The sequence below is a fragment of the Caretta caretta genome, chromosome 1 (assembly GCF_965140235.1).
Source record: "Caretta caretta isolate rCarCar2 chromosome 1, rCarCar1.hap1, whole genome shotgun sequence".
Lineage (NCBI taxonomy): Eukaryota > Metazoa > Chordata > Testudines > Cheloniidae > Caretta > Caretta caretta.
In genome coordinates, this window is record NC_134206.1 from 339,293,090 (window position 1) to 339,320,662 (window position 27,573).

The 27,573-nt window shown below is 45.0% G+C and overlaps 1 protein-coding gene across 13 annotated transcripts in view; it reads left to right on the forward strand.

The window, feature by feature from the left end:
* The window catches only part of FRMD4A (FERM domain containing 4A), a 557,138-nt gene extending 530,779 nt beyond the window's left edge, over positions 1–26,359 (forward strand). For 6 of the 13 annotated variants that reach the window (XM_048836550.2, XM_048836553.2, XM_048836548.2 and 3 more), the window contains 9 exons: positions 888–1,021; positions 4,282–4,404; positions 8,085–8,313; positions 9,652–9,708; positions 10,922–11,159; positions 11,686–11,850; positions 13,274–14,133; positions 16,906–17,002; positions 22,562–26,359. In XM_048836550.2, the coding sequence (XP_048692507.2) occupies positions 888–1,021; positions 4,282–4,404; positions 8,085–8,313; positions 9,652–9,708; positions 10,922–11,159; positions 11,686–11,850; positions 13,274–14,133; positions 16,906–17,002; positions 22,562–22,664 (2,006 nt within the window). In that variant the 3' untranslated portion in view covers positions 22,665–26,359. Of the gene's footprint in view, positions 1–887; positions 1,022–4,281; positions 4,405–8,084; positions 8,314–9,651; positions 9,709–10,921; positions 11,160–11,685; positions 11,851–13,273; positions 14,134–16,905; positions 17,003–19,029; positions 19,102–22,561 lie in introns of all 13 variants that reach the window. The other 7 variants (XM_075124532.1, XM_075124531.1, XM_048836552.2 and 4 more) reach the window with 4 other exon arrangements.
* Positions 26,360–27,573: the final 1,214 nt, after the last annotated feature.

Consider the following 27,573-nt stretch of genomic DNA (forward strand, 5'->3'; position numbering starts at 1 on the left):
CTCAAGTTGGGCACCCGAAAATGGATGCAACCAAAATCACAACTCACTTGAGCAGGGAGCCCCTGAACAAAGATGTGTGCCCCATTCAGTGGTGAAATTAAATAAGGAGATCAATCAATACCTCTTTTTAAAAGAAACGAAGTACAAAGATTAACACAAAATCTCAAGGCCAGATTCTGATGTCAGTTAATTCTGGATTTACAACAATGTAACATCACTGACTTCAGTGGTTCTTGTCACTTGAAAATCAGGCCCCTTATTTAGGCATCTAAATATGGATTTATGCATCCAGCTCTGAACATCGTGGCATATAAATCCATGGGAAACAACAACTGCCATGAAAAGACCTTCTGTTAGCTATTGCGGGTTTTTAACTTTGTTTCTATTTTGCAAAAATCTAGCTTCAATTACTACATTTCTTCTGCGTAGTTAGAATTAACCACAAGTAAGTGGGCTAGATGCAGCAATCATTGGGTGAAATTCTATACAGGAGGTCAGACTAGATGATTGTGATGGTCTCTTCTGGCCTTTAAGCGATGAACATGTGTTTCCGATGCGTTGTAAATTCCGTTTGCTGTTGGGAGCTTTCGTAAGAACTGTATGTAGTATTTTCAAGAGGAGCTTAAAAAAATTACCTGATTGTTTTTATTTACAGAGAAGAGAATTACAAATCTCTTTATGCTCAGATGTCTGACCCCATTCTGTTAGTTTAAGAATGAAGAACTTGTCATAAACAAACATGACTGTGTAACACCCTGCTTCATTTCATAGTCTGATTCTTTTTTGGAAAGCTCTCGTCCAAAGGGTAGGCTTTGGTGAAATTCATTAATGCTCCAGATGTGTGTCCTGCTGTCAGCTGGCCTAGTGAAATCATTGTTTATTGACAGGTTCCCAAGAGTCGGATAGTTCTCAGTCTGCCAAGAAAGACATGCTGGCTGCATTGAAATCCAGGCAGGAAGCTCTGGAAGAGACACTGCGCCAGCGACTGGAGGAACTAAAGAAACTGTGTATCCGAGAAGCGGTAGGCAATAGAAATTTTATAACCCCGGAAAACATTGTGGCTTGTATTTTTATATGTTCACAGCCTCGTTTGAAAATGGATGGAGGCTGGAAGGAGAAGTAAAGCCTTCCTAAATCCTATCTCACAAAGTGTGTGGTGCCTAAGGACTGAGTGATCCCAAGGCATTTCATGTCTAGTGTGGCACAAGGCCTTCTTTACACTAGAGAAGCTGGACTCACACCAAACCAGTTGTGCACCCGTAAGGCCTGATCCAGCAAGGTGCTGAGCATCTGCAGCTCCTATTGAAGTCATCATGAGTGGTGGATGCTTAGTAGATACTTAGCGTCCTTCAACAGGGCTCCTAATGGGCAGTTTGCCATTGCCTTCAATGGGAATAGGCTAGTGCCTGTAGATGGCACATCTTGTCTAGCCATTGTGTGGTCACCTGGCCTGGTATATGCCCCTTGGTCCTCATCTTCAGTAGGAGAAAGGTGTGTTTGTAACATGTGAGCTAACTCACCTCTTTTCCTAGAGTAGACATGGCCTCAGGTGCACTCTTTCTATGTTCATTTCCCAGCATGCTCTTCCAACTCTCAGCTATTTCACAGCACAGTCCCTTTGCCTGGTATGGGGGTTAAATCACCACTGTTTGGGGCCCCCCCAAATACAAATAGCACAATTTGGGGTGAACTTGTGTGCAGCATGGTGGGGTCTTCCCTTCACTGAGCTGTATGTAACATGACAAATGCTGAGGAGGTCCCTTGGCTACATCATCGGTATCACTAGTAGAAGAGAATGTTAGGTAACATTGTCAAGAGAAAATCACCTTTCTGCCTTAAATATCACCATGGGACAAATGGGGTGCCATATGATGAGGTCATATTGTACTTGGCATGTGTCTGTTTAATTACCGTTGGGGTTGATTTAAACTGGTTTGTTTTAAAGCAGGTCATCGTGAACATCAAACCATTTCAAATGCTGGAGAAGTTAGGATCCTTGCTGCGTTTGTGCCTGGAAACATAATAAATATTAGCAGCAGCTTATATGAAGTTTACACTTCGATCACACATGCATACATAACTCCTGTTTCCCAGGCCTGGAAAAATCCAGATTTAACAAAGATCACTGCCAGGAATAGAGAATGGGAGAGTTGGCTCTGGGCAGCGGTACTGAGATCTTTAAGTTGCTGTTTATATTTAAAGTGCGTATCACTTTAAAAAACAAACAGAAAAAAGACCATTGCCCATTTTTTAAAAATCTCATTGTGCTTTGTTTAGACTTGGCTCTGACTTGAACACCAGCTGGGATAAGCGGGAGGAAAACAGCTTTTCAACACAGAATGTCAGAGGAAATATGTGCAGGCCTCATCCCACAACTCTTCCTTGCATGAGCAGTCCTGATGTATGAAGTCTCAATTGGCTTCGACAGGCCTACTCTCTTGCGTAAGGTTTGCAGGATCAGGTCAGACCAAGTGTCCATAAACCATTTAGCTTGGATCAGCTGCAGAAAGTGGTCAAAAGTTTCACTAGCTCTTTTATTTTAAACGTTTCCTCTCGGGCGGTCCTGAATCGGTTTGTTTGCTGTGGGACTTGCTGAGTTAAAATGAGGCAGAGAGAAGGAGAAGAAAAAAGGGTTCACGCCTGGGCTTAATCAAACTAGCATGGCCCAAACCATTCACAACAGTGGCATCATGTTGATTCACTTATTAATTCAGATTAATTTCAGGTCCCTGCCTGTAAATCCATTCCAGTTTATGGCACCAGCACAGTAGCCCGCGTTGCTTTTGTTCTTACAAAACCTTGGGCGTTCTGGAGTCTTGGCAAAGGAGCCATTAAAGATGTAACTCGTTCCCCACACCTGCACTTCATGTTAAGATTGGGGTTATAAAGGATCCTGGTGATGCTCAGTAGAAAGACCCAGAATCTGTATCTTGATGCACTATTTGTAGCCAGCCATTTTGTGCAACAGGATAAACATGTTACAGAAAAGGATCTAAAACAGCCACTCTGGAGAGGGAAGCATTTAAACAACCTTGAAAAAGGGCATTGTACACTTCACTGCAGTGCTGGGTTAGGAATTCATTGTGTTGGGAACTACTTAAGCTAGGGGCTGAAATGGCCAGGGCCTCATTTCCCAGTGACCTGAAAACAGCAGAAAGAAAGCCCCCATTAGGGAGTGGGTCGTGGGGGCATGAGGGAGGCAGAGAGCCGAGCTACACGCTGCACATTAAGGTCAGCCACTGTTATATGGGATTCAGATGATTTAGGGTTTTCTGCCAGCTGGATCCTCTCAAGGCTGGTGATGCAGAACACAAAAGCCTTTTGTCCTCAGTGCAGAGACTGTTCAGCTCAAGAAGCTGGGTTGTTTCTTGTAGCAATACTCTCGCCTTTCTCTGCAGGCATTTGAATGTCTTTAATTCAGATCAGTGTAGATGTATTGTACGTACCAGAAAAAACACAGAGTTAGCATCAATCCTGGCACTTGCTTCCTTTGCCTGCTTCAAATCTATTCCAGTGTACATCCCCTGGCTGTGAAAGTTTGCAGGGTCTGCTGCTTCACACTTGAAACTAATCTTTGCAAATGACCCTTTCAGTCTGATATTGCTCCAAAACTGCTCGTGACATAGCTTGGAGTTTGGCAAGGATTTCAATTCATAAAACATTATCATATCGGTACCAGGCACTGCTTTAAATCACCATTTTCACTGCAGCTGTCTCAGACAGGTCATGAATTAGATTGTAGTATTTTAACATGCAGTTGCGATCAGAAAAATGATTGTAAAAGTGGCACTCGACAGCTCTGCTCCCTGAGTGAATTCAGAGTCAGCTCTGCTGGCTTCTCCATCAAAAATAACTGGTTTCCTTACTGTTTTCTCTATAGAGACAACACTGCTGAAGGAATGTGAGCTGGCATCTGTCCTGGCTCATGCATCATGCGCTGACATCCTGCTGATGAGCAGCACCTAAGACCCTAGACGGACAGATCATGTTAATTTTTCTTCTAGTTGTGGAATATATATTCCTGTTGATGATGCACAAGCCAAAAAAGAACTCAGCTTGACTTTCAGAGCACAGGCTGAGCTCACAGGCCTGGAAGTTAGAAAAACCTTCTGTATATTTATCAACTGATCATATTTGATATGAAAGATGATAAACAATGGAACCCTGGCAGTGCCATTTTTACAATCATTTTTCAGAGTGTTGCTGCACTTTAAAAATATACACGGGATGGGTTTGCTTTTGCATATTCCCCTCCTCACTAATAGCATCTTATGTTTTCAGGAGCTCACAGGAAAGCTGCCCAGGGAATACCCCCTAGATCCAGGGGAGGAGCCACCTATTGTAAGGAGAAGAATAGGGACTGCCTTTAAACTGGATGAACAGAAAATACTGCCTAAAGGAGAGGTGAGGACTTGCCTTCCAGTCCAGTCCTATCTATCTATCTTATGCCTAGGACATCTCTCAGCATATTACTCGGAAACCACAATTTTTAATTTAACTTATTTATCTTTTTATTCGTTTACTCATCTTTGCTTGTATTTGGGGCAAGGAAAAGGTGAGAGAACATGCTGGTCTGAGCATAGGACTGGGAGCCAGGAACTCCTGAATTCCAGGCCCAGCTCTGACACAGGCAAAGAGAAGTAGCTTTGGGTGAGTCACTTATGGCTCTGATCCTGTTAACTATGCAAGCTGCCCAGTAGCTGAATGACATTGCTGGTGCAGGTCTAGATTATTCATGTGACTATGGGTAGCAGGATTGGGTTCTGAGTTGCTCTGGTCTTTCAAACCACTTCTGGTATCATTCTGAGTGTTTCAAGCTGTTCTCCCTCCCTTCCTGCAATAGTCCTTACTCAGTACTAAAATTGGTACTGTTTCCGCCAAAGTCCTTTAATAAAGTGTCGGATCAATTCTTCCGCACTGGTCCTGTGATTGCAAGACAAACGCACTTTACCTCCTACTGCTAAACAAAGGAGCCATCCTCCCTGCCTCTGGGCAGCTTGACTTGTGTTTGTGTAAGTTTGCCTGGGAGTGTTTGTTCTGTGCTCTCTCTCTCACAATTGGCTGGGTCAGTGCCCTGAATCATGGCTGTGAAAACAGCCCTGGAGCAGCTGTAAGGCGGGACCGGAATTCACAGAAAAGCCATTGTCTGTGGAGCTTGGTCTCAAGACACTTGTGGATATTCTAGTTTTGAGTTTCCTTTTATTTTTATAATAGAAGAGAATGAATCTGTGGTTTAAGGTCGGAGTCAACTGGAGAATTAACCCTTTATTGTTAGCATTTTCTTTCTGCTTAAAACATGAACAACCAAAGCTCTTAGGGTTTGTGTTTGATGGAGCCAGTGAGAGGAATTCCACTGAAGTAAAATACTCATGAGCTTGCACATTTTGTTTAGCTTTTACAAGGAAAGCCCTGACTCCTAAAAGCTTTGCACTCTGTTTGCTGCAGTGTTATAAACTGATCTTCAAATTCCCATGTCTCGTCCTGGGGTGCGTCTACAATGCACACCTTTTTCGGCGGCGTATAGTGTACATATGCATGTAGGCCCCCCTCCCAGCACAGGTATATGGCAGTGTAGACTGAGCGAAAGACTCTGACAGCAAGGAGTTGATGAAGCCTTTCTCACTGTCTCCTCTTGCCAAAGCTTTTCCCTAACACGTGTAGCTACACACTGCAGTGTGGACACAGCCTGCCTCTCAGTGCAGCATGTAACTACACGTATGCTACACGCCGCTGCCAGTGTAAACCTAGCCTTAGTGTTAAGAGATGGCTTCCAGGCCAGGGACGCTGGATGGAGTCTGTTTTCCTCTCGATCCTTCAATTAATAGTGATGCGTGGTCCGTGCGTGCAAGAGAATGATTCTCCTCTATAGGGAAAGAGTGGCTTTATCACTCTCCACCTTTGCAGGTGATGTACATTTCAGTAAAACAGGATTGCCAACCTCAAGCGTTCAAAAATGCTGACTCTGGCCCCCCCAAAATCATGAGATTGTCTTAAATATCATGAGCTTTTTAAAAAAAGGTAAATGTTGGGATCTGTTTATTTGTCTTCTGATTTTTGAGCCTTTAGGGTTCATGTTTTCAAGCTTTGATCTGCAACCATGAGGGCTACAAACTTTGGGGTTTTTTTTAAATGAAAGTTGAGATTCTCTCAGGATCACATGATTCTAGGAGCTGGGGCTTTAAGTAAAACATCAAATGTCATGAGAGTTGGCAACAAGGCAGGGTTCCATCTGAAGGCAAATGACCGCCCTGGTGCTCCAAGGCAGTATCCATAAAGGCATCCATCAAAAAAAGAGATTAAGGGAGGAGAGGCAAATGAAGACAGCTGTTTACGATGTTAAGGTTGATTTAGAAAAAAACCGTTAAGGTCAGAAGCTGCAATTGAAGCCAAGCTCTCAGTATCTTCACTGGGAGTGTTGTCTGAGTAAGTACTGGAGGCCTGAGCCCTAGCTGGATTTATTTTTAATCCACCCTTGCTTACTTTCAGTGGGCGTTTTGCCAGAATAAGGCAGATCGGGCTCTCCGTCTTAAACCTCCATTGTGTCGAATGCACTGTTAATAAGTTTAGTGTTGACAGAGCTTATAAAATCTTCAAAGTAAAACTCACTGTACAAAACAAAACCAGGCCTTCAGCTGGCAGTAATGTGAGAGAAGCTATAATTATAGATTTAAAGCAATGTTGACTCACCACTGACAGTAGAGGGATTTTGAAGCTAAGATGCCCAAACTGAAAACTTCACAGAGCCATTCTGGTCTGAGAAGGGGTTATTCCTATAGCGTCGACCGCTCTGTGTATGCCTGTTAGTAAATGGAGAGGTTCTGAATATGGCTAACGATAGGGTTTCACTGAATATGTGACTAAAAGTGCTGCAATCTGAGCACTGAGCATTTAGCAAAGCTAATGTTTTAATTTGCAGCTCAAATCCCACTGGAAGTTAACAGGACTTGGGTGCGTAAGAGAGCCAGACCCCTTTGAAAATTCCAACCCATGTGCTCATCTTCACAGGCTACAAGCAAAGAGTCAGATTCTCTGCTGGTGTAAACTGCCATAGCTCCACCGGCTTAATGTCAAAGTATCACTGCCAATTACACCAGCTGAGAACTTGGCCCTAACTGTGTTAACCCTGCTTAAGCACATTTTAACTCCGCCATGGCCAAACAGGATGTATCTTTTTGGCTCTCTGGCATGGCCAAAGCCTTCTATTAAAACCATTACACATCCCTAGCTTGTGCATGGCCTCGTTATATCACACCTCTGTAATGTCTCATGCTAACATTCTGTCACAGTGCATTTATGGATCACCTCACGTTAATGACGTTTGGCAGGATTGGACTGTAACCGGGATGAATTTGACACATTAGTTCAACGGGTGATCAGCACTACACAAGTGCTAACCAGTAACATTATGTGGAAATGCCATGACTTTGCATTGGGACTTAGTGTGACATCCTGACGTTTCATTTTCATACAGCACTCGGTCACCATGGTGACAGACACCTTAGAAATAATCGTGGGAGAGAGGTTGGGATTCAAACACCCCCCACATAGGGATACATGAGTTTGTTCTGCAAGACAGATAGCAGACACAGCCATATTGGGCCAGCAGCCGGAATCAATTGAGTTTAGTATTGACGATCCTCACAAAATAAGGGTTAGTTCAGTGGTTCTCAACCTATTTACAGTTGTGGGCTGCGTATGCCCTGAGGATGTCACATGGGCCGCAGCTCTGTGCTGATTGGGACACACGCGGCCCGCGGGCTGCAGGTTGAGAACCACTGGGCTAGATTGTGCAACCTTGTGCAGCCCTTTGAAGTCATGAGTTCTCTCATGTGAGCAAGTGCTCACAAACTTGAGGAGCAGTTGCACAGGCTGGCCCTAACAATGCACTTGTGGTTGAGCTAGGGGCAGGTTGGTAGATGGATTCGTCTCTTGTTAAATGCCATTTAGGGCCAGATCCTCAGCCGGTATAAAGCAACATAGACCTATTGAAGTCAGGGGAGCTTTGCCATGCAGCTACACCAGCTGAGGATCTGGCCACGACAGCTTGCAGCCAGAACAGCCAGAATCTCTTCCCAATTTGACAGGAAGCCGAGCTGGAGCGCCTGGAGAGGGAATTTGCAATTCAGTCACAGATCACTGAGGCTGCTCGGCGCCTGGCCAGTGACCCCAATGTCAGCAAAAAGCTGAAGAAACAAAGGAAAACCTCCTACCTTAATGCCCTAAAGAAACTGCAGGAGATCGAAAACGCCATCAACGAGTACCGCATCAAATCTGGAAAGAAGCCAACGCAGAGAGCCTCCCTAATCATAGACGGTAAGTGCGGTTCAGGGCCTGGGGTATATCTTTAAGGGCTGAAGTGGGCCTTGAGTGGTGTATAGGCCTCAAATAGAGGCCTTGGCACAGGGTGTGAATTTCACTCACACTGAGCCAGAGCTAGGAACTGAACCCAGGAGCCCTGGTGCCCAAAGCCCTGCTCTAACTTGTAGCCCAGTAGTGCCCCTCTTCCTCTAATGGACTCTGAGTCTTTGTTTCTCTGTGAATTGTTCTATCTCTTCCTTGTCGTGGTTGGAGAGCTGACATGGGGGTCGAGTGGTGCCGAGATGATGTGCTGGCTCAGAAAACATGGGTAAATTTCAGGCTATTTGAGCTTAAGCAAGGCACTTAACCTGTCTGTGAGTCAGTGTACCCAGCTGTAAAATGGGTATAGTAATACTTCCTTCAGAGGAATGTTGCTTAATTAATATTAGTAAACCTTGGGTGAGAGGCATCATATAAAATCCAAGTATCATCATCATCACAATTGTTTACAAAAGCATAATCCTCAGGATACTTTTTATGGTTTACACTGTTTTTTTAAAGTCATTTCTATCGACCTCCTTCAAAGCTTGAAAATAACAGCTTTTTCTTGCTGATTTTGTCCCTTTCCACATGACAAGCAGATATTTTGCTCTTCCTGTTTATAAACAGAGCTGAAATTATCACCGCTTCTCTTGCTTCCTTATTTGTAACCTAGCTGTGTTCTGCTGCCCTTAAAGCATTTTGAGTTCCTTTCCGCTTAGTAACACTGCATATGTCAGAGCAACAAACACAAACGCCAGGGAGATATGTACGCCAGAACACTTCTGGCAAAAGGACTGGGGTGCTATTCCTTTTGTTGCTTCGGAGGGCACTCGGAAGCATTGTTGAAAGTCCTACAGTCATAGCATCTTGTGTTTGTTTTTAATTGGCAATGGAATGGTAACTTCATAAGGGTAGGGGCGGGTCAAATCCTGAGCTCTGTAGGGCCTGATCCTCAGCTGGTATAAATTGGTGTAGCTCCATTACACCCTCTGTGGATCTGGGCTCTCAGTTTTGACTCAGTCCTAATGCCGACTGAAACGAGTGGGAGTTGAAGGCACTCAGCAACTCCCAGGAGGGAGCTCAGCATGTCAAGGGAGCTGGCCTGGAGTTTTTACTCAGGCTTTGCCCTGCGTTCTGCCTGAGTAAGGACTGAGTAAGCTGGCCTATATTAATAGAAATCGTACTGCTTCTTGGTAGTGTGGAGAACAAGGGACAACTGTGCTTTATGAATGGGGGAAGATTCTGTTGCGATTCAATGTTAAATCACAGTGATATTAATGGCCCTTTGATTATTTTTTTTCTTCTCCTCAGAAGGAAACATCGCCAGTGAAGATAGCTCCCTCTCAGATGCCCTTGTTCTTGAGGACGGTATGTTGTCCATCTCAGACCCTAGAAATCGAGCACAGTAAAGGGAAGGATGACTGCATCCTCCTGAAAATGGAGGAAATCCCCTGTATGCCAGTGTCATTTCACAGAGACAAGGTGGGAGATATATTTTATTGGACCAACTTCTGTTGGCGAGGGAGACAAGCTTTCCTGCTTACCCAGAGCTCTTCTACATACACTCGGAGGCTTGTCTCTCTCACCACCAGAAGATGGTCCAGTGAAAGATATTGCCTCACCCACCATGTTTGTCTAATATCCTGGGACCAACATGGCTACAACAACACTGTCCTTGCCATTTGAGAGCAGATAATTTCAAACAGCCACCTTCCATCAAACCCCCCTGAAGGTTTTATCAATTATGTGTAAAAAGTACAAAGTACAGAAGTAGAAATGTATTCTGTAGGAAAAGGCTCATACATAGTGTAACAAATCCACAACCCCTTAAGACCTCCTACTTGGTGGAATAGGGCATATGACTCACACTAAAGGCCTGATTTTCAGGGGCTTTGAGCATCCATAGCTCCCCCAGAAGGGGGACCATTCGGATGCTTGAGTTTGACCTCGTACATAACACGGGCTGGAGAAGATCACCCAGTGATTCCTATATCAAGTCCAATAACTTGTGTTTGAACTAAAGGAATGTAGCTCATCCTTTCCAGGTTAGTGATCCCTAAGTCAAGTCCAAAACTATTTGCACCCCCTCTTACATTTTTTACTCTTTTACAGTAAATGTGTTCATGAGAACAGTGCTAAGCCTATTTAATTGGGGTATGTTTTTCAAGAGGTTGACAGTGAATACTTGACCTTGAAGGGGAAAGGTGTGTGCAGAGAGGGGGGAAGGGAGAATCGGAGATGGTTGCCGGCACAAACATGAAAGCAGCAGAACTATGGTGCACACAGGTCTAGAAGTGTTTTATTTTCTGTGCTTTAGATTGAAAAGTTTATTATCCCCCCGATTGCCTTTCATGACCACCACCCTTCCACGATCAGTTGAGAAACACTGAACTAGAGCATCAACTGGAACACTTCTTAAAATCAGGCCCTTCGTTCATTACCATATAATTCATGCTCGGAAGAAGCATCTCTGTCTGCGGCACTGTATCCAAGTGGTAATCTCGGGCATGCTGGGTGAAAGCCACACTGCAGCCTAGTGTCCTTCAAAAGCATCAGCTGCTCTCCTCGTTTCTCTTTGCAGAGGATTCTCAGGTTACCAGCACAATATCCCCCTTACAGTCACCTCACAAAGGACTCCCTCCCCGACCGCCCCTACATAACCGACCGCCTCCTCCACAGTCATTGGAAGGACTCAGACAAATGCACTACCACCGGAATGATTATGACAAGTCCCCTATCAAGCCCAAGATGTGGAGCGAGTCATCCCTGGATGAACCCTACGAGAAGGTCAAGAAACGCTCCTCACACAGTCATTCCAGGTGAGTCAGACAGTCGGAGATTGCCCACTACGTAAACATGCTCCTTTTCGTAGATACCCATTTGGTATGGTAATGACGGGTGTTTTCTGGTAACGTCGTGTGAGAGAGAGAGAGAGAGAGAGACTGTCTTTGAACTGAGCCTATATAATGAAAGCTCTTCCCAAATCTCATGGCAGAAACATCACTCACTTGAATGATATTTAACTGTTTTGGTAAATAATCATGCCCTAGAAGATCGTAACAGCTATAATCACACAAAGTGCTGGTCAGTATCTGATCGTTATTTTAAAAGGCAGTTGGAGAGGACAGACGACAGCCTCTCACTCAAACTTCTGCTGAATCTTTGTAACAGCTTGTGCTTGAACTTTTCTTACTGTAAAAAACAATTCAGATCAGTTACGTGTCTGGAACTCCATTCGCTTCAGCAGGATGTGTGTCACTGAGAACTGAATTTGGCCCCTTGACTCAAGGTCCTAGCTGTAGAGTGTTTCTGTCTGAAGTTTGAAATGCAGCGTTTGCTTTGCAGCAGTCATAAGCGGTTCCCCAGCACAGGAAGCTGTGCAGAGCCTGGAGGGAGCAGCTCTCTGCAAAATAGCCCCATCAGGAGCCTCCCACATTGGAATTCCCAGTCCAGCATGCCATCCACACCAGATCTACGGGTACGCAGTCCGCATTCTGTCCATTCCACGAGGTAAGTTCTGCCGCTCCCAAAACAATTCGCCTCCCTTCATTTATGCAAAAGTATTTTTTGTTTTCACACTTTGAAGACAAGAGGCCTCAATTCAGGAAGGAAGTGGTGTCCTCGGTGGGGATTTATTCCTGAATCAGGGCTTGAATCCTCAACTTACTTCAAATAAATAAAAACTAAAATGGACCAAGTGAGATCTTAACCGACGGTTCTGACTCTTCATGGGCATTGCAACCTCCAAGCCACTCTTTGAAAGTGACAAGGTGTTAATATCAATGCTCAAATTAAGGTTAGGTAATTACCCTTTCCTTTTGGACACGAAAGGTTGGGTAATGTTAAACCACTGCTACAGTGAACGGGGCATACCGAAAAGCCTGTCTAAAGTGACCATCCGAGGAACCAAGTAAAGGTGGGTCTGATTGGTCACATGGTATCATTTCTGTTCCTTGAGTGACTGATTGAAACTTTATAAACAGGGGATGAGCCCATGCAGCATGAATAAAGACCACTCAGATTTGGATGTGAATCAACACCTTTCTACACATGCAAATCTGGGCGTTCGCATGAAAGACAGTCACACTGTGACTGTCTTGAGACCTAAAGCCACTCAAGAGACCAGCAAAACATAGCTGCTTAATAGAGGCGGCTCTTCTGAGAGGGGAGGAGAAAAACATTCATTCCCTGTGGGATGGTGCTGCATGAACTGGCCTTGACTACCCCGTTTCACTGTAAACGTGAGGAAAGGCCTGCAAAGCTTTCACAAGCTACCTGACAGCAAAGGAAGTGCACCTTACCCTGGGGCTGCGCTTTGTGTGTCATTGGACCCTCACATTGCAAAGCAGCCGGGAGGGGGCATGGAATCCCAAGAACAGAAACCAAAGGAAAGGTTTGCACAGATCCACAGCACTCTGTGTTCCCTGCCACTGTACTGGTGAAACTCCCCCTGGGGCAGTGCCCTCTGCACCACTTGTGCCCAGGGAGGTGGCTAGTGGGGTAACCATGCTGGGAGGCTTCTGTGCTCCCCTAGTGGCCCCAAATCCCCACACAGGGAATGGGGAGGTGGAGTTGGCTCCTTTTTCAACCCACAGCAATCAGAGGGACTGAAGCCCCACAAGCTGCCTCTGGAGTCCAATCCCATAACTCTGCTTAGTTCCCCTTCACAAAGCCCCCTTGCTCTTGCTTTGGGCAGGGAGGTGGGAAGTTCACCTCAGATGGGTACATCTACTTCAATTCCTGCATTATCATGCCCGCGTGGTATGCCCCGTGTTCTGCCAGGGGCTGATGGAGGTGGGGGGAGTTGTGAGCACTCAGCACCTCTCAGGCTTAGCTCCGTGTATTCGCGCTGATTGGCATTAAATGCTAGAAAAAGACCCCGCATGTTTTGTTAAACAAGCCGACTCAAAACCTGTCTTCCTGACACCTGCAGGTCAGTAGACATCAGCCCGACCAGACTGCACAGCTTAGCTCAGCACTTTAGACACAGAAGCTCCAGCTTAGAGTCACAAGGCAAGCTCCTTGGGTCAGAGAACGAGACGGGGAGCCCCGATTTCTACACCCCAAGGACTCGTAGCAGTAATGGCTCTGACCCCATGGACGACTGCTCTTCCTGCACCAGCCATTCCAGCTCTGAGCACTACTACCCTGCTCAGATGAACCCCAACTACTCCACTCTGGCCGAGGATTCCCCCTCAAAAGCCAGAGAGCGGCAGAGGCAAAGGCACAAATCTGCGGGAAACCTGGTCTCTTCTAATTCAGGGAGCATGCCCAACCTGGCGGCAAGGAACGGAACCGGGCACCCCGGAGTCTATCTGCACAGCCAGAGCCAGCCTTCCTCTCAGTACAGGATCAAAGAGTACCCCCTGTACATCGAAGGCAGCTCCACACCCGTGGTGGTGCGCAGCCTGGAGAACGACCAGGAGGGACACTACAGCGTGAAAGCACAATTTAAAACCTCCAACTCCTACACGGCAGGGGGGATGTTTAAAGAGAACTGGCATGGGGACGAAGTGGACTCAGTAAGACTGACCCCCTCCCGTTCTCAGATCATAAGGACTCCGTCTCTGGGCAGAGAAGGCCATGAGAAGGGCTCGGGCAGGACTGCAGTATCAGACGAACTCCGACTGTGGTACCAGCGGTCCACAGCCTCCCACAAGGAGCACAGCCGCCTGTCGCACACGAGCTCCACCTCCTCGGACAGCAGCTCCCAATACAGCACATCTTCTCAAAGCACCTTTGTGGCACACAGCAGGGTAACGAGGATGCCTCAAATGTGTAAAGCAACATCAGGTGAGAGCCGGCCCCAGGGGAAGCAGATCCAAGTTTGCTCTTGGCTGTCTAATGCCTGCATTGCGCTTTGGTAATTTATGAATGAAACCAGACCAGCCTGCATCCCCTGTCCTTTTGTGAACATAGCACAATGCGAAGCACAGGCATGTGGGATGGGTGGATTAGCAGTGAGTGAACTTTATCAGAGAGCGTCATTGGCTGCAGGTTTTCCCCTGGAGCTCATCCGTCATGAATGACTTCTTCGGAGGGCGAGGAGAGCCTGAGCCAAAGCCTCTGGAAGTCTATGGGAATGTTTCCATTGACTTCAGTAGGCTTTGGACAGGCCTTTAGAGTAGTAGCAGAGAAAAAGCCCATTAGTGGGGGGTTGATCCTGAGCATCACGTTAGGTTTATCGCTGTGGGCAGGGTCCACTGAAGTGAGCAGTGAGGAAAAACATAGCAAAACTCAAGATTTTCCCCAATAAATACATAGAGGAGTAAGGCATTTAAACAGTGTTACATTAGGAACATAAGACTATCTCGTATGGCAAAAAAAAGCAGTGTTACTTATAATAAAGAGCAAGCGACCCCACTAAAAAAGACTTCGGTGAGCGGTTGAAGGCTGAGACCCTCGATTCATACAGTACCTTCAGCACAACTACGAGAGGTGCTTGCTTACCCCCGGGGGAATCTTGTAAGCTCTATAAAATAGGGCCATATCATACCTAACATGGTGGAGCCCCATCCTGTTTGGGCCTCTGGCCGCTCCTCTAATATTCGTATTAAATAATAGCAGGACCTTGCAGCAGTTCGTACATTGCAGAGATTGTGCTACATTTCCCTGACATGAGATGAACTAGTTTAAGATTCGATACCTGTTTGCCATCAGTCTCTGTTTCGAATAAGGCTGGGCAATCCAGGGTGCATGCAATACGGACTAACCTGAGGCTTTGCCAAAAAACTTGAATCTAACCCAACTCGGTGAGAGCGAGGGAGTGAAGGTTGATGCATTGACGGCTTCTATTGACAGAACTGGTACAGCCTGGGCAGCATCTTGGCAAGCTTCTCTCATTTCACTCCTACCCATGTGCCTCAACCTTGCCCTGAGGACACCACCTCTAAAGGTCCCATTTCCTAGGCCTGCTCAGCCCTGGGAGCCTCTGTTGAGATTGCCAGCCAGGATGCCAATTAATAGTGGTGACGCTTGTAAAATGTTGCTATTTGCCTATTGAGAGCTGAACAGAGCCTATCCCAGAGACCACTGAACAGCCGTCAGCTGGGAATGTTCATTCACTAGAGACCCTAGGCTGGATTTATCTGAGCCGAAGATTTAATGGTGAAAGGCTTTACAATCCATTACCATTCACCTGAGCCACCCCAGCCCTCTTTGCTCTGCAAACATTCTTTTATCCCTTTTTTGACAGGAAGTTCAGGGACGTTTTGGCATTTCTGCCCCAAACAGAAGCAGGAAGTACCTAAAATTTAATTAACCCGCTTATCCTCCTGAGCTGTAGAGACCCATTTTGGGAATCCTATAGTTTCAGGTAGTTGGGGCATCTAAGAAGGAAAATGCTAGTAGTGAAAACAAAAATTGTTGTCTCATTTGTTAGTTGCCCCAGCTGTAAATCGCTTTCACTGACCATGCCAATATGGACCTAGTCATGTTCTAAAAGCCAGTCCCCATTGTGATAATAGTGGCCAATGGGGCCTTCACTTGTAAGGAACAGATTAGACTTTGCCTCTGTCTTCTTTTTGAGTGTTATTTAACTGCAGGTAAAGAATTTAACAGCTTGTGGGAGAGTGTTAGTTAGAATCATTTGACGGATCAGCCATGGCTCTAAAATGTCTACCAGACCCCACAGTGTCCTTCAAAGACGACTACGCTCCTGAGCTTGTCTGATTTGGAGAGGTCACTGTTTCAGTGATCTGAGCATTGGGACAGAACGACCAAAAGAGGGGTTTCTTGACTAGATCCTTAAAGCAGAAATGCCTTGAAAAAAACCAGTACTGCTACATTACAGTATTTGTCTAGAGTTTGTAGCTGCTGTCATTAACATAAAATTAAACAAAGATCAGCCCACTTTTGGCTCATGCTAGTAAGTTCACTGTAGCCCCATGAATCTTACTACTAGTGCATGGTCAAAAACATCTTTGGTCTTTGAAATCTATGGAGCTGGTTTTTGTACAGCAAGTGGTGTATATGCCTGGAAGCTCCCAGCTAGCAGCCCAACAGCTACCAGCACAGAACTCCTCCCATGGTCCCCGAGCTGCCTGTGAAGCCTCTGAAATGAGACCACCAAGGTGCAAGGCTGGCTTTGCGCCTTCATTTCAGATCATGTGGAAGGACAGGTGCCCAGCCACTGCTATGGCACAAGGGTGCTGTGGGTTCAAATAGCAATAAAACATTGATTTGTTTTCATGTTTTGAGGGACTGGGTATTTCCCACTCTGGATTGCAGTAAGTTTGGAAGATGGGGAAGGATCTTCAGCCCATATGATCACATGCAGTCAGAGGCTGGGTTGGGACAAGATTTTCCCCATGCATCTGAACGCAGAGCCAGGCACATGTGCATGCAGCAGAGGGAGTCAGGAGTATGCTGACTGGCCATTCTCGCAGCGGCTGTGCTGCTCAGGGAGTACATGCCGAGATCCATTTGTAAATGGGATGTTCCAACTCCTGGACTGTGTTTAGTCACAACTTGTTGTGTTTCTTCTGCTCCGATGAGTTGACCGTGCTGGAATTCCTTAACCCTGTTGTCCTTGTCTAACTGGTTATTTTTTTCGCTCACTTTTAGCTGCCTTACCTCACAGCCAGAGGAGTTCAACACCATCTAGTGAACTAGCAGCTACACCACCAAGCAGTCCCCACCACATCGTAGCATGGCAGACTGGGTGAGTCTCGGGAGGCAGGGTTAGAGGATTAGCATTCCTTGGTCTTCCACAGTTTTCTCTAGCCACTCCAAAACCACCATCCTGGGTGCTGAAGCAGGTTCCAGGCTTTGGCATGCTGGAGTTGCCTTAAAATATGGAATGTAGATTTGATTTAATCTTTAGGTAGATGATCACAATAGTTCAGGCACTTGAGGCAGAAAACAAGTTCTAGTACAGTGCTTTGCTATACAGTGCAAGGAGAGGACACTGGCGAAAGAGGATCGGTCTGGGCACAGGAACACTCTCAGGTATTCAGTGGCCTAATCTACGCAGAACATTTTTAGATATTCGCTCACCAGTGGTCTAGCATTAGTGCAGTTCTAGCAATGGGGAAACTCCTAATTTAGCCTGGTTCAGGCATTTGCATCCGTCTGTCGTCCGCATACAATCTGCTACCAGTGCTAGCATCAGTGTCAGAACAATGGTGGGAGAACGTCTGTAAAAGCTGCGTAGACACCACGCATGCTGTATGGAGCACTGACGCTGAATTTTCTTCATGAATGCCATTGCGGTTGTCCAAGTTCTCAGACGTCAATGGAATCTTACGGTATAAATGCGAGACGCTTGTCTATGGTAATTCTTGCACACATCCGGAAGGTTGCTCAGAGGCGCATGGTTCAAGGATCAGAAAGGAAGCTTCCCCAAGGGCACTGGTTCTCCAGAATTTTCATTCTGCTGCCTACGTTGTAAGCTAGGTAAAACAAGGGCCCTTTCCTGGATCTACGCAGTGCCCCATATCCCAGTGTTTGATTCTCAGAATGTTGTGTTCTGTGAACCCACCAAGAGAGTCTTCAGGGAACACAGTTTGAGAACTGCCGCCCTAGGGTTGCAGAGACCTTGAGCCATTTGTAATGGTCCTCTAGGAGCAGTGAACTAAGATGTGGTGGTCATTCCAGGGGACACACACTGGTGGGTCTTGAAGTTCTTACTCTAGTCTACTTCTGTGTCACTCTGTTGTACCCAAATACTTGATTTTACAAGAGAAAAAAAATTTTTTTTTTAAATCAACAGTCACTACACTTGTAGATGCTCCAGTATAAACAGACGTCCACACGTGCCATTTGGTTTTATTGCAACAATAACCCAGAAGACATTAAGAGAAAATTGAGCTTTAAAACAAAGATGGGGGATAAAAACAGAACCTCAAATCCCTAAACAAGTTCATCTGCATTTCAGCATGCTCAAATTCAAATTCTTGGCCCCCAGACCCATACTAACAGTTGTGGGTTTGGGTCAGGTCCAACACTGGAGTGGGTATTTTTATTGGTTCCAGTTCAGAGGCAGCCAAAGTATTGTAAGACTCCAAAATGGCAGAAATCTTGGGTGAACAGCTGAGATTTGCCCCCTTCAAGGTATGGATCCGAGTCCAAGCCGTAGCCTTGATTCTGCCTCAGCCCCCATTGTAATCATCTTCCTCAGCACATCCCTACCATGGATACAAGCAATATGATCTGAAACCAGCTGAGAAGTCTCCTAGTTGAAGGTAGCAAAAAACTTAAGAACTCTGATTATTCTCTCCATTTTCCATGCACCAGAATGCCTCCTCCAGGCTTCACGCAACAAAAAAACCAGGCCAGATCCTCAGCTGGTAGAAATGGAGCTATGTAGATTTACATCATCTGAGGATCTGGACCAACATCCTGTGCAAAAAGGAATCAAATAGATGAATCCATTATTGGTTTCATGCCTGGGTAAAATGACAAAACCATTAGGGAAACAAATTTTAAACAGAAGCAAGTACAATTTGTTACCAGGTGCAGAATACAGACTTGGCCATCACAGCAACACATTTTGTTATTTCCCCAACATGAATCAAAGGCTTGAAATTCTGCCTGACATGTCTTCTTATGTCACTAACTCTTTTGTCTTAAGGCGACTCATCAACTTGTTTTCCCACTGTATTAATAAGCTCTTAACAATGTGTGTCACTTCTTTTCTTTAACATTTCCTCTTTACTGTTTCCTCCCTGGGCGCTCTCCTTTGTTCAGAGAAGCAACAGACAACTCACCCACTATGGATGAGTCTCAGTCTCCAACTCACCAAAGTACTGATGAATAGAGGTATAGTAAGGGAATGTTTTGTTCTTTCATCCTTGTTCCCTGTAACGTGTGCTCTGCAAATGATTTTTGACATCCCAGTATCCATAAGGAGCAGACGTTTGGGTTGTGTGGGCGTTTGGATAGTGACAGCAAGACTTTGCTCAGCTCCTGGAAGAGCAAGTTGGAAGCATTTGTAAACCTCGTTGGCATATGTGGGTGGCCCTTTCAGCAAGTCTGTAGCTCTTAGTTTTCCCTATGAAGGCAGGCTTCACGCCAGTTGGGGTGGGAATGCAAGTGGATAAGCATGGCTAGCCAAGGGTAGCAAGGGAAGCCCCTTTGCTTGAGACATTTCAAAGCAGTCTGGACAAAGTGCTGGGGAATGTTTCTATTGAGATGAAGGGTGGCTTAAGTCTCCGGAGACGTGGGTTCAATTCCCAACTCAGCCACAGGCTTCCAATGCAGTCTTAGGGAAGTCGTAATCTGCCCTGTGCCTCCATTCCTCATACGTAAAATGGGGATAATTCTTTCCTAGCTCACAGGAGTGCTGTGAAGATAAAATCTAAAAGGTTTTGGAACAAATTGATAAACTAAACAGTAATAAGTCATGAGGACCAGATGGTATTCACCCCAGAGTTCTGAAGGAACTCAAATGTGAAATTGCAGAACTACTAACTGTGGGATGTAACCTATAATTTAAATCAGACTCTGTACCAGATGATTGGAGGATAGTTAATTGACATCAATTTTTAAAAAAAGGCTCCAGAGGTGATCCCAGCAATTACAGGCCAGTAAGCCTAACTTCAGTACCAGGCAAACTGGTTGAAACTATAGTAAAGAACCAAATTATCAGACACATAGGCTAACATGATTTGTTGGAGAAGAGTCACCATGGTTTTTGTAAAGGGAAATCTTACATCAGCAATCTACTAGAATTCTTTGAGGGGGTCAACAGGCATGTGGACAAGAGGGATCCAGTGGATACAGTGTACTTAGATTTTCAGAAAGCCTTTGACAAGGTCCCTCACCAAAGGCTCTTAAGCAAAGTAAGTTGTCATAGGATAAGCTCTCATGGACTGGTTAACCTTTAAAAGATAGGAAACAAAGCATAGGCATAAATGGTCAGTTTTCAGAATGGAGAGAAATAAATAGCGGTGTCCCCCAAGGGTCTGTAGTGGGACCAGTACTGTTCAACATATTCATAAATTATCTGGAAAAGGGGATAAACAATGAGGTGGCAAAATTTGCAGATGATACAAAACTACTCAAGATAGTTAAGTCCAAAGCAGACTGCAAAGAGTTACAAAGGGATCTCACAAAACTGGGTGACTAGGCAACAAAATGACAGATGAAATTCAATGTTGATAAATTCAAAGTAATGCACATTGGAAAACATCATCCCAACTATAAATATAAAATCATGTGGTCTAAGTTAGCTGTTACCACTCAAGAAAGAGATCTCGGAGTCACTGTGGATAGTTCTCTGAAAACATCCACTAATGTGCAGCAGCAGTCAAAAAAGCGAACAGAGTGTTGGGAATCATTAAGAAAGGGATAGATAATAAGACAGAAAATATCATATTGCCTCTGTATAAATCCATGGTTTGCCCACATCTTGAATACTGCATGCAGATGTGGTTATCCGATCTCAAAAAAATATATATATATATTGGAATTGGAAAAGGTTCAGAAAAGGGCAACAAAAATGTTTAGGGGTACGGAACAGCCTCCATATGAGGAGAGATTAATAAAACTGGGACTTTTCAGCTTGGAAAAGAGACAACTAAGGGGGGATCTGATAGAGGTCTATAAAATCACGACTGGTTTGGAGAAAGTAAATAAGGAAGTGTTATTTACTCCTTTTCATAACACAAGAACTAGGGGTTACCAAATGAAATTAATAGGCAGCAGGTTTAAAACAAAGAAAAGGAAGTATTTCTTCACACAATGCACAGTCAACCTGTGGAACTCCTTGCCAGAGGATGTTGTGAAGGCCAAGACTATAACAGAGTTCAAAGAAGAGCTAGATAAATTCATGGAGGATAGGTCCATCCATGGCTATTAGCCTCTGTTTGCCAAAAGCTGGGAATGGGCAACAGGGGACTTAGCAAAGCAATGAACTAGTCATGCCGTCAGTACACCAGCAACAGTTTCCTTGTCTGGTGTAGAGGTGCCCCAAATATAAGACATTCGCTAACTGAGCAGAAACACGCTATGAAGCTTTTGAAAGTCTGTCTGATGAGGCAATCCCTGTGTGTCACCATGAGACCTTTATATTGTGAGGCGGTGGTGGCATTATGTCAGCATGTTGCGATGCATCGTCCATCACTGTGTAACACCACAACACCAAGATGCCACAGCACCATGCTCCATCAGAACCTCCTCTGGTCACCAAAAGTCACTGTCGTCACACAACAACGTTAATGTCTTTAATCCTATATGATAGCGTGAGCCTCTTGTTTATGAAGTCACTGATGGAAAAAAGCCATCCGGAGGTCTGGCCACTAGTTTCCTGGCCTATCCTGTACAAATGATTTCCAAGGTCCACTCGTCCTAGTCAGAGATTCAGCCCTGACAAAGGTTTTCACATGTTGGCAGCTATGTGTGAGAGGTGCTGCAGAGAAGCACTGAGATGACAGCACAAGTCCTTCCACTCCCCTTTAAGTCAGTCAATAAAAGAAGCAAGGTTTTATTCCCCCATCTCAATGACCAAGCGCACAATCCTCCAACCCTGGCCCCTAGGCAGAGGAGAGAAGAGCACCCTACAGAGAATCACTCCAGGGAAAAAACCTCCTACTTATGAGGGATGAGACATCAGTGGCTGCTGCTAGAATGTGAGAGAGAACCAGTGCACATATCAAGTTGCATGCATATATACAGATGAGCAAATATACCCACACTTTATGCTCTGGTAGAGAGGGTTCTTCCTCTAGCTACTCAGCCACCATCTCATTTAGGGACAAATGCATGTAGAAGCAAGTAATGGTGCATGTACTTTTGCACTAGACATGACCCCTGTCTTTTCACCCATCAGTCGTATCAAAAGCGCCCATGAGAACAGGTGCTACCTGCTAGAGGCTTCTCTTGACCTCTAAATGGCAAAAATAAGACAGATACACAATTCTGTGCATTCCTTTGTGAGGAGGGGCCGTGAAATGTCATTTGAACTCGGTTTTGTCTAGAGAAATTAGCTTAACCCAAACTGGCATGGAGAGATCCGAGCGAGAACTGTTCACCCAGCACTGCTTCTGCTAAGGTGAGCTGTTCTGGAGAGGACTCCCGGGTGGCCCCTCCTCGCTGAATCCGCCCCAGTTGCCTGCTCCATGGTTGCCTGCAGAACCAGCACCAACCCAAAGTGCCAATGAGCATGCTGCATTGTCTTTCCTTTCCCACTCTTGCCACATGGCGGAGTGCCTATGGTTGAATTTTTGCATGACCTCTTGCCATAGCATTCGTTCTAATGGCAGTCTCCTTTCCTCTGTAGGAACTACACCGATAGCTGTTTCCTGGATTCTCCCCTCTATCCAGAACTAGCAGATGTCCAGTGGTATGGACAGGAAAAAGCCAAGCCTGGGACTCTAGTGTGAACCCCTGACCTCAATCGGATCACATCAATGCCATTCTGAGATCACCTCACTGCCTCTCATTTGCCTTACCCAGATGCACTGTCGCCCGGCACCAGCTTCAGTGCTAAGCACTTTTCCCGAAATGCGATTCAAGACGCCATTACCGATACTGGCCCCCAGGATGCTTCCGCAGCCACCAACGGATAGCAGTGTTTCAAAGCAGATTGCCATGGACTGAGATACAACTCCGCTAGCTCAAAGGGCCGGGGGGTGGGGACAACATATATGAATAACTATGTTAGCAGCCAGATGGCAGGGTTTTTTTTCTTTAAAATACTGAAAGCCTTTCAAGGTATAAATACAATCTTATTGGTCTATGGCATGGGAAAATAGTAAGATTTCTACAGCTTGCAGTCTGAAGCCAACAGAACATTAGTTAAGAGGGCGAGAAACAGTGGTTGTGAAATATATTCCTTACTCCTGAAGTATTTATTTGAAGTAAAGAAAAGCTCCTCTTGCTTCAGAGATGTGTCAGAATATCGCAATCAGTTCAGTGCTGCCAAGATCACAGAATTCCTACGAGACAAGAGCATGGGCAGCGTCTCTGTAATGACAGCCTACAATTTGGAAACTGTTTTTACTTCCTTCCTCACTTCAAGCCCTTCCAAAAAATAAAACAATAACAACCACCACCCACTGGGATGAAGACACACCAGAACTCTGGGCTGGGAGCGTAAAATCAGTCTTGAAAAGCTACTGTTTAAGCTGGACAGACACAAAGGTTTACAAAGGTATTATCTAAAGCAGAGGCATGTACGGCTACTCTTAGCATCTCTGGCTAACCACCACCACAGAGAGTTTTGGTTTGGGTTTTTTTTGTAACACTTATGATAAATTAAGGTGAAAATTGCCAAGAGCCGTTCTGTGAATAGAAATAACCAATAAAGGATATCCTATTTATGCACAAAGTGTTTCACATGAAATCAAAGGAAAGCACATTACAAGCTAATCGACATGGTAAAGCCACATTAGCCTAATAGTTCTGATTATTACGCTCTTGGTAGCGCCAGTGTAGCAAAGGGCTCCTCACCAAAGTATTGCTGTCCAAGGGACCCCACTATGTCATACAGCGGAAGGGTTCCGTCTTGTTGTCTACTAACCAGCAGACCAGGCAAATTTTCAGATTGCAAGAAGGGACCATAATAAATCAAAGCTAATTAATTGGTAACCTTGATGCACTCGACGCAGACTCTAGTTGTCCACGGCTACCAAAAGGAAACATCGGAGAGAGTCGCGGCAGGTTTACATGCACTTTGGAGCAACGCTTTACACACGTGGAGCCATCCAGCGGCCTCAAAGACACTTTTGTAGTGAGCTAGCACGCAAGCTAGGTGGGGGGTTGAAGCTGGCGCGTCTCGTCTCCGCTACGGCGTTTTATTGCCGCTAGATGGGGCGGGGTTCTCGCCCCATTTGTGCATGCGGATGACGATTTCCTATGGGAAAGGCAATTAAAGAAATGGCTGGAGGGGGTTACTTTGTGAAAAGCAGAAACTGATGTTAGCTTTAGTTTGAAGAAATAAAGTCTGCTTGCGTGCGTGTGTTGGAAGAATAATGCTAGTCTACCAGACAAGGAGGGCAGGAAATTTAAAACCAAACTTGCGGGCTGCCACACCTTTTTCTTGTAATAGTATCGCTGGAAAACTGTTTTACCAGAAGCTTGCAAGAGCACAGATTCCCAATAACTAGGCTTAGAAAGATTAGGGGTAGGGAGAGTGTTTAAAAATGAATGTTAGCAGTTACTACGAGTGCTTGTTTCTACACGTATTGACTTATTTTAATACTCTGCACTTATCTGCTACCTTGCAGTCTCCCAATATTCCTGGGAGGCACTGTAGGAGCTGTGGCTGGGGGCAAGTGAGGCACGGGGCGGTTATCTGACTTGCCCAAGAGCACGTAGGAAGAAATAGAACTCAGATCTAACTTCTGTGCCGTTAGCTATAAAAATTACCTTTCCATAGAGCTGACAAATTTTTGCACTGGCAGGAAATTTAAATTTAAAACACTAAAGCCTCTGTTTGCCAAAAGCTGGGAATGGGTGACGGGATGGATCACTTGGTGATGACCTGTTCTGTTCGTTCCCTTTGGAGCATCTGGCATTGGCCACTGTTGGAAGACAGGACACTGGGCTAGATGGACCTTTGGTCTGACCCAGTATGGCCGTTCTTATGTACTAATCATTCCAAACCTAATGTCTGCGGAAGTCAAGAATCATTAGATATTTAGAAATAAAAAACATAGTTGACAATAATAATCAATCTTGCTAACCCGGCACTAGGCGGATCTGACAACCAGGAGAGTGCACCTGTTCATCTAAAAGTGCAAGTATACCAAATGTGTTTAAATTTTCCCTCTCTCTAAATATGAATTGTTAACGAGCGGCTTGTTCTTATAGGCCCTCTTCTGTTTTTGGATGGAGAGAAGACATCATTGATTAATATACGTTGCTGATTAAACTCTAATCCTTCCAAGTCTAACTACAAACAGAGGGCCCAAGTTAATCACCAGGCAGGAATTAGCCCAAGAAGTTCACGAGCTTTGAGCAACTGTTTATATTTTCATTTCCCTGGTAAATAATTTTTCTGTGTAGCCTTTTTTATTTAAAAGGATTCACGCCCAGCAGCACAACAGGGCCTCTGGACGCTACTGCAATACAAATTACTAATCAAAATTAATTGCTCCAGAATCCGAGCAGGCCTGCAGTTTTTCACAAGGGCAAAGAGGTGGCAGCCCTGAAGTGCATGATGTTGTAAGTCACACTGCAAACAATTTGGTCAGCCTGCATTGCCAACAGGCTTGAGGTGAGAAAAATCTTTTGAGAAACGGATTGGGTTTTGCGTTGTGGTCTGCTTTTCTGGTTTGCAATCAAGGCACATGTGAGCCAGTCTGGTAGTAAAGACAGATTAAGTAAAACAGGTTTTACTGTTTAGCTCAATTCAATTCTACACAAATGTACATACAGTGTTAATCAAATTAGATTAACATGGTTAAGTATAACATGGAGAGGTAAAACAGAACTGTTATATACAAGCACTTGACTACCAACTTACCAGCCTCTCTCTCTCTTTTTTTTTTTTTTTTTTTTTAAATAAAGGCCCTTTTTGGATATAAAGCCACTCTTACCGTCTTAGTCTCTACATATGAAACTCCCTTGGTTTAGCCAGAAGCATGGTGTATGCATACACCAGGCCATATTGTGAGGCAGGGTTTATTTTTAAATGATACTATATGCAGTCGAGTGTTGAAAAGGTCACATTTGTTTTCCCTCTGTATTAGTTTTAGTTTTGGACATAGCAAACCCCATTCAGGTGCTATCAGATGACCAGTTACTGCTTAGTTAACTAGATGTAAAGTTTTACATATATATTAATGTCAATAGTTTTATTACAAGTTGTGTAAAATGGACTCTCTAGTTTAAAAAAGGAAAAAATTAGGTCTCTCTCTGAAACTGACTTTAGAGCATGTAAAATGATTTTACTGGATTCTGTTCACCTGTAATCAAGGGACAAATATGTATGGTGTAGAAAAAGTTGCAGAATTTAAAAAAAAAAATCTGCTTTTAATTTATTCTTTTTGTATTAAGAATTTGTATAGTTACCTTTACATTTTGCAGAACAGTGTTGTCAACACTTCCTTATTAAAGCATTTTCAAAATGAAACGTTGCAGCGGCTCTTTGAGATATTAAACGAGGCTGAACAACGCTCTCCTCTCTGGGTACGTTCATTGTCTGGCTACAGCCATAGCAGAAGCCTGTAGACACTGCAGCCGAGAGATTCGAAAGTAACCTGTGATTTTATGTGCCTACCTCGAGACCTTTAGTGGGAAAGTGCTTGGAAAACTCAGTTTGTAGTTTTGCCCAATATCTGCAACCTGTTGTCGTAAAAGGAAGGACAACGTAAGTGTCGCTCTGGGGCTATCTTGGGTGGTGGGAAATTACGTTGCTCATTTTAAGGACAGTACCTAGGACCTGGTGGCAACAATATTCCATTCTTAATACATAAAAATAATCAAACCAATGGGGCTTCTAACATGGTGCAAGGGCATTATCTGGTTCCCAGAGAAGAAGGGGTTAACTTCAGCTGTTTCCCTCCCTTCAGGTACTCGTGGGGAGGACTATGAATTGGGTGCTTGGGAGTCAGAGGAGACGGCCTGGGGGAGGCTCCTCTCCCAAGGTCAGAGGGTCTGGACTGAATGCCAGCTTGGAAGAGTTTTCTGTTACTCTTTTATGCCCATGTTAACATACGCTGATTTGAGATTAAACGCATTGTTCCTGAAAGAAACGTCCCCCCACTGCCTACGCCTGGGGGTGGATGGGAGTTCTACTGAGTCACTGCAACTTAGAACCTTTCACAGGCAGATGTCCCCCTTGATGGGGGGATGGGACACTCTTTGCAGAGGGGCTTAGGCCCAGTTTAGGGGTTGTCCGGCTCTGCGCTGTGTGGGAAATTGGCAAGCAACCACTACAAGTACCAGAAATTTTCACCAGCTCCCAGACAAGATCTAACATGATTGCAAAATCCTCTAGGCAGAGATCTCGTCTCTGTGCATTTCTGTGAAGTGCCCCTCAGACCCATGGCCCTGTATAAATATTAAATAAAACATCCAGAAGTAGCAGTACCTGTCTCAGATTTATGGGTGTTCTCTGGGCCAGGACCTTGCAGCTGGTCTCCTTATGGAAATCGTATGGCCACCCAAACCACCCCTGCAAACACCTGCTACACCGGGAACAACGTCACGCGTGCCATTAAGGCGCCAATAAAGAACCCTTACTACTAGCACCTAGTGCCTCCCACCGCAACGTGGGAAAGAACCACCAGGAGCGCTGCGGAAGAGTCTGCCACATTTACAATCATTAGGTGTTTCTGTGATGCG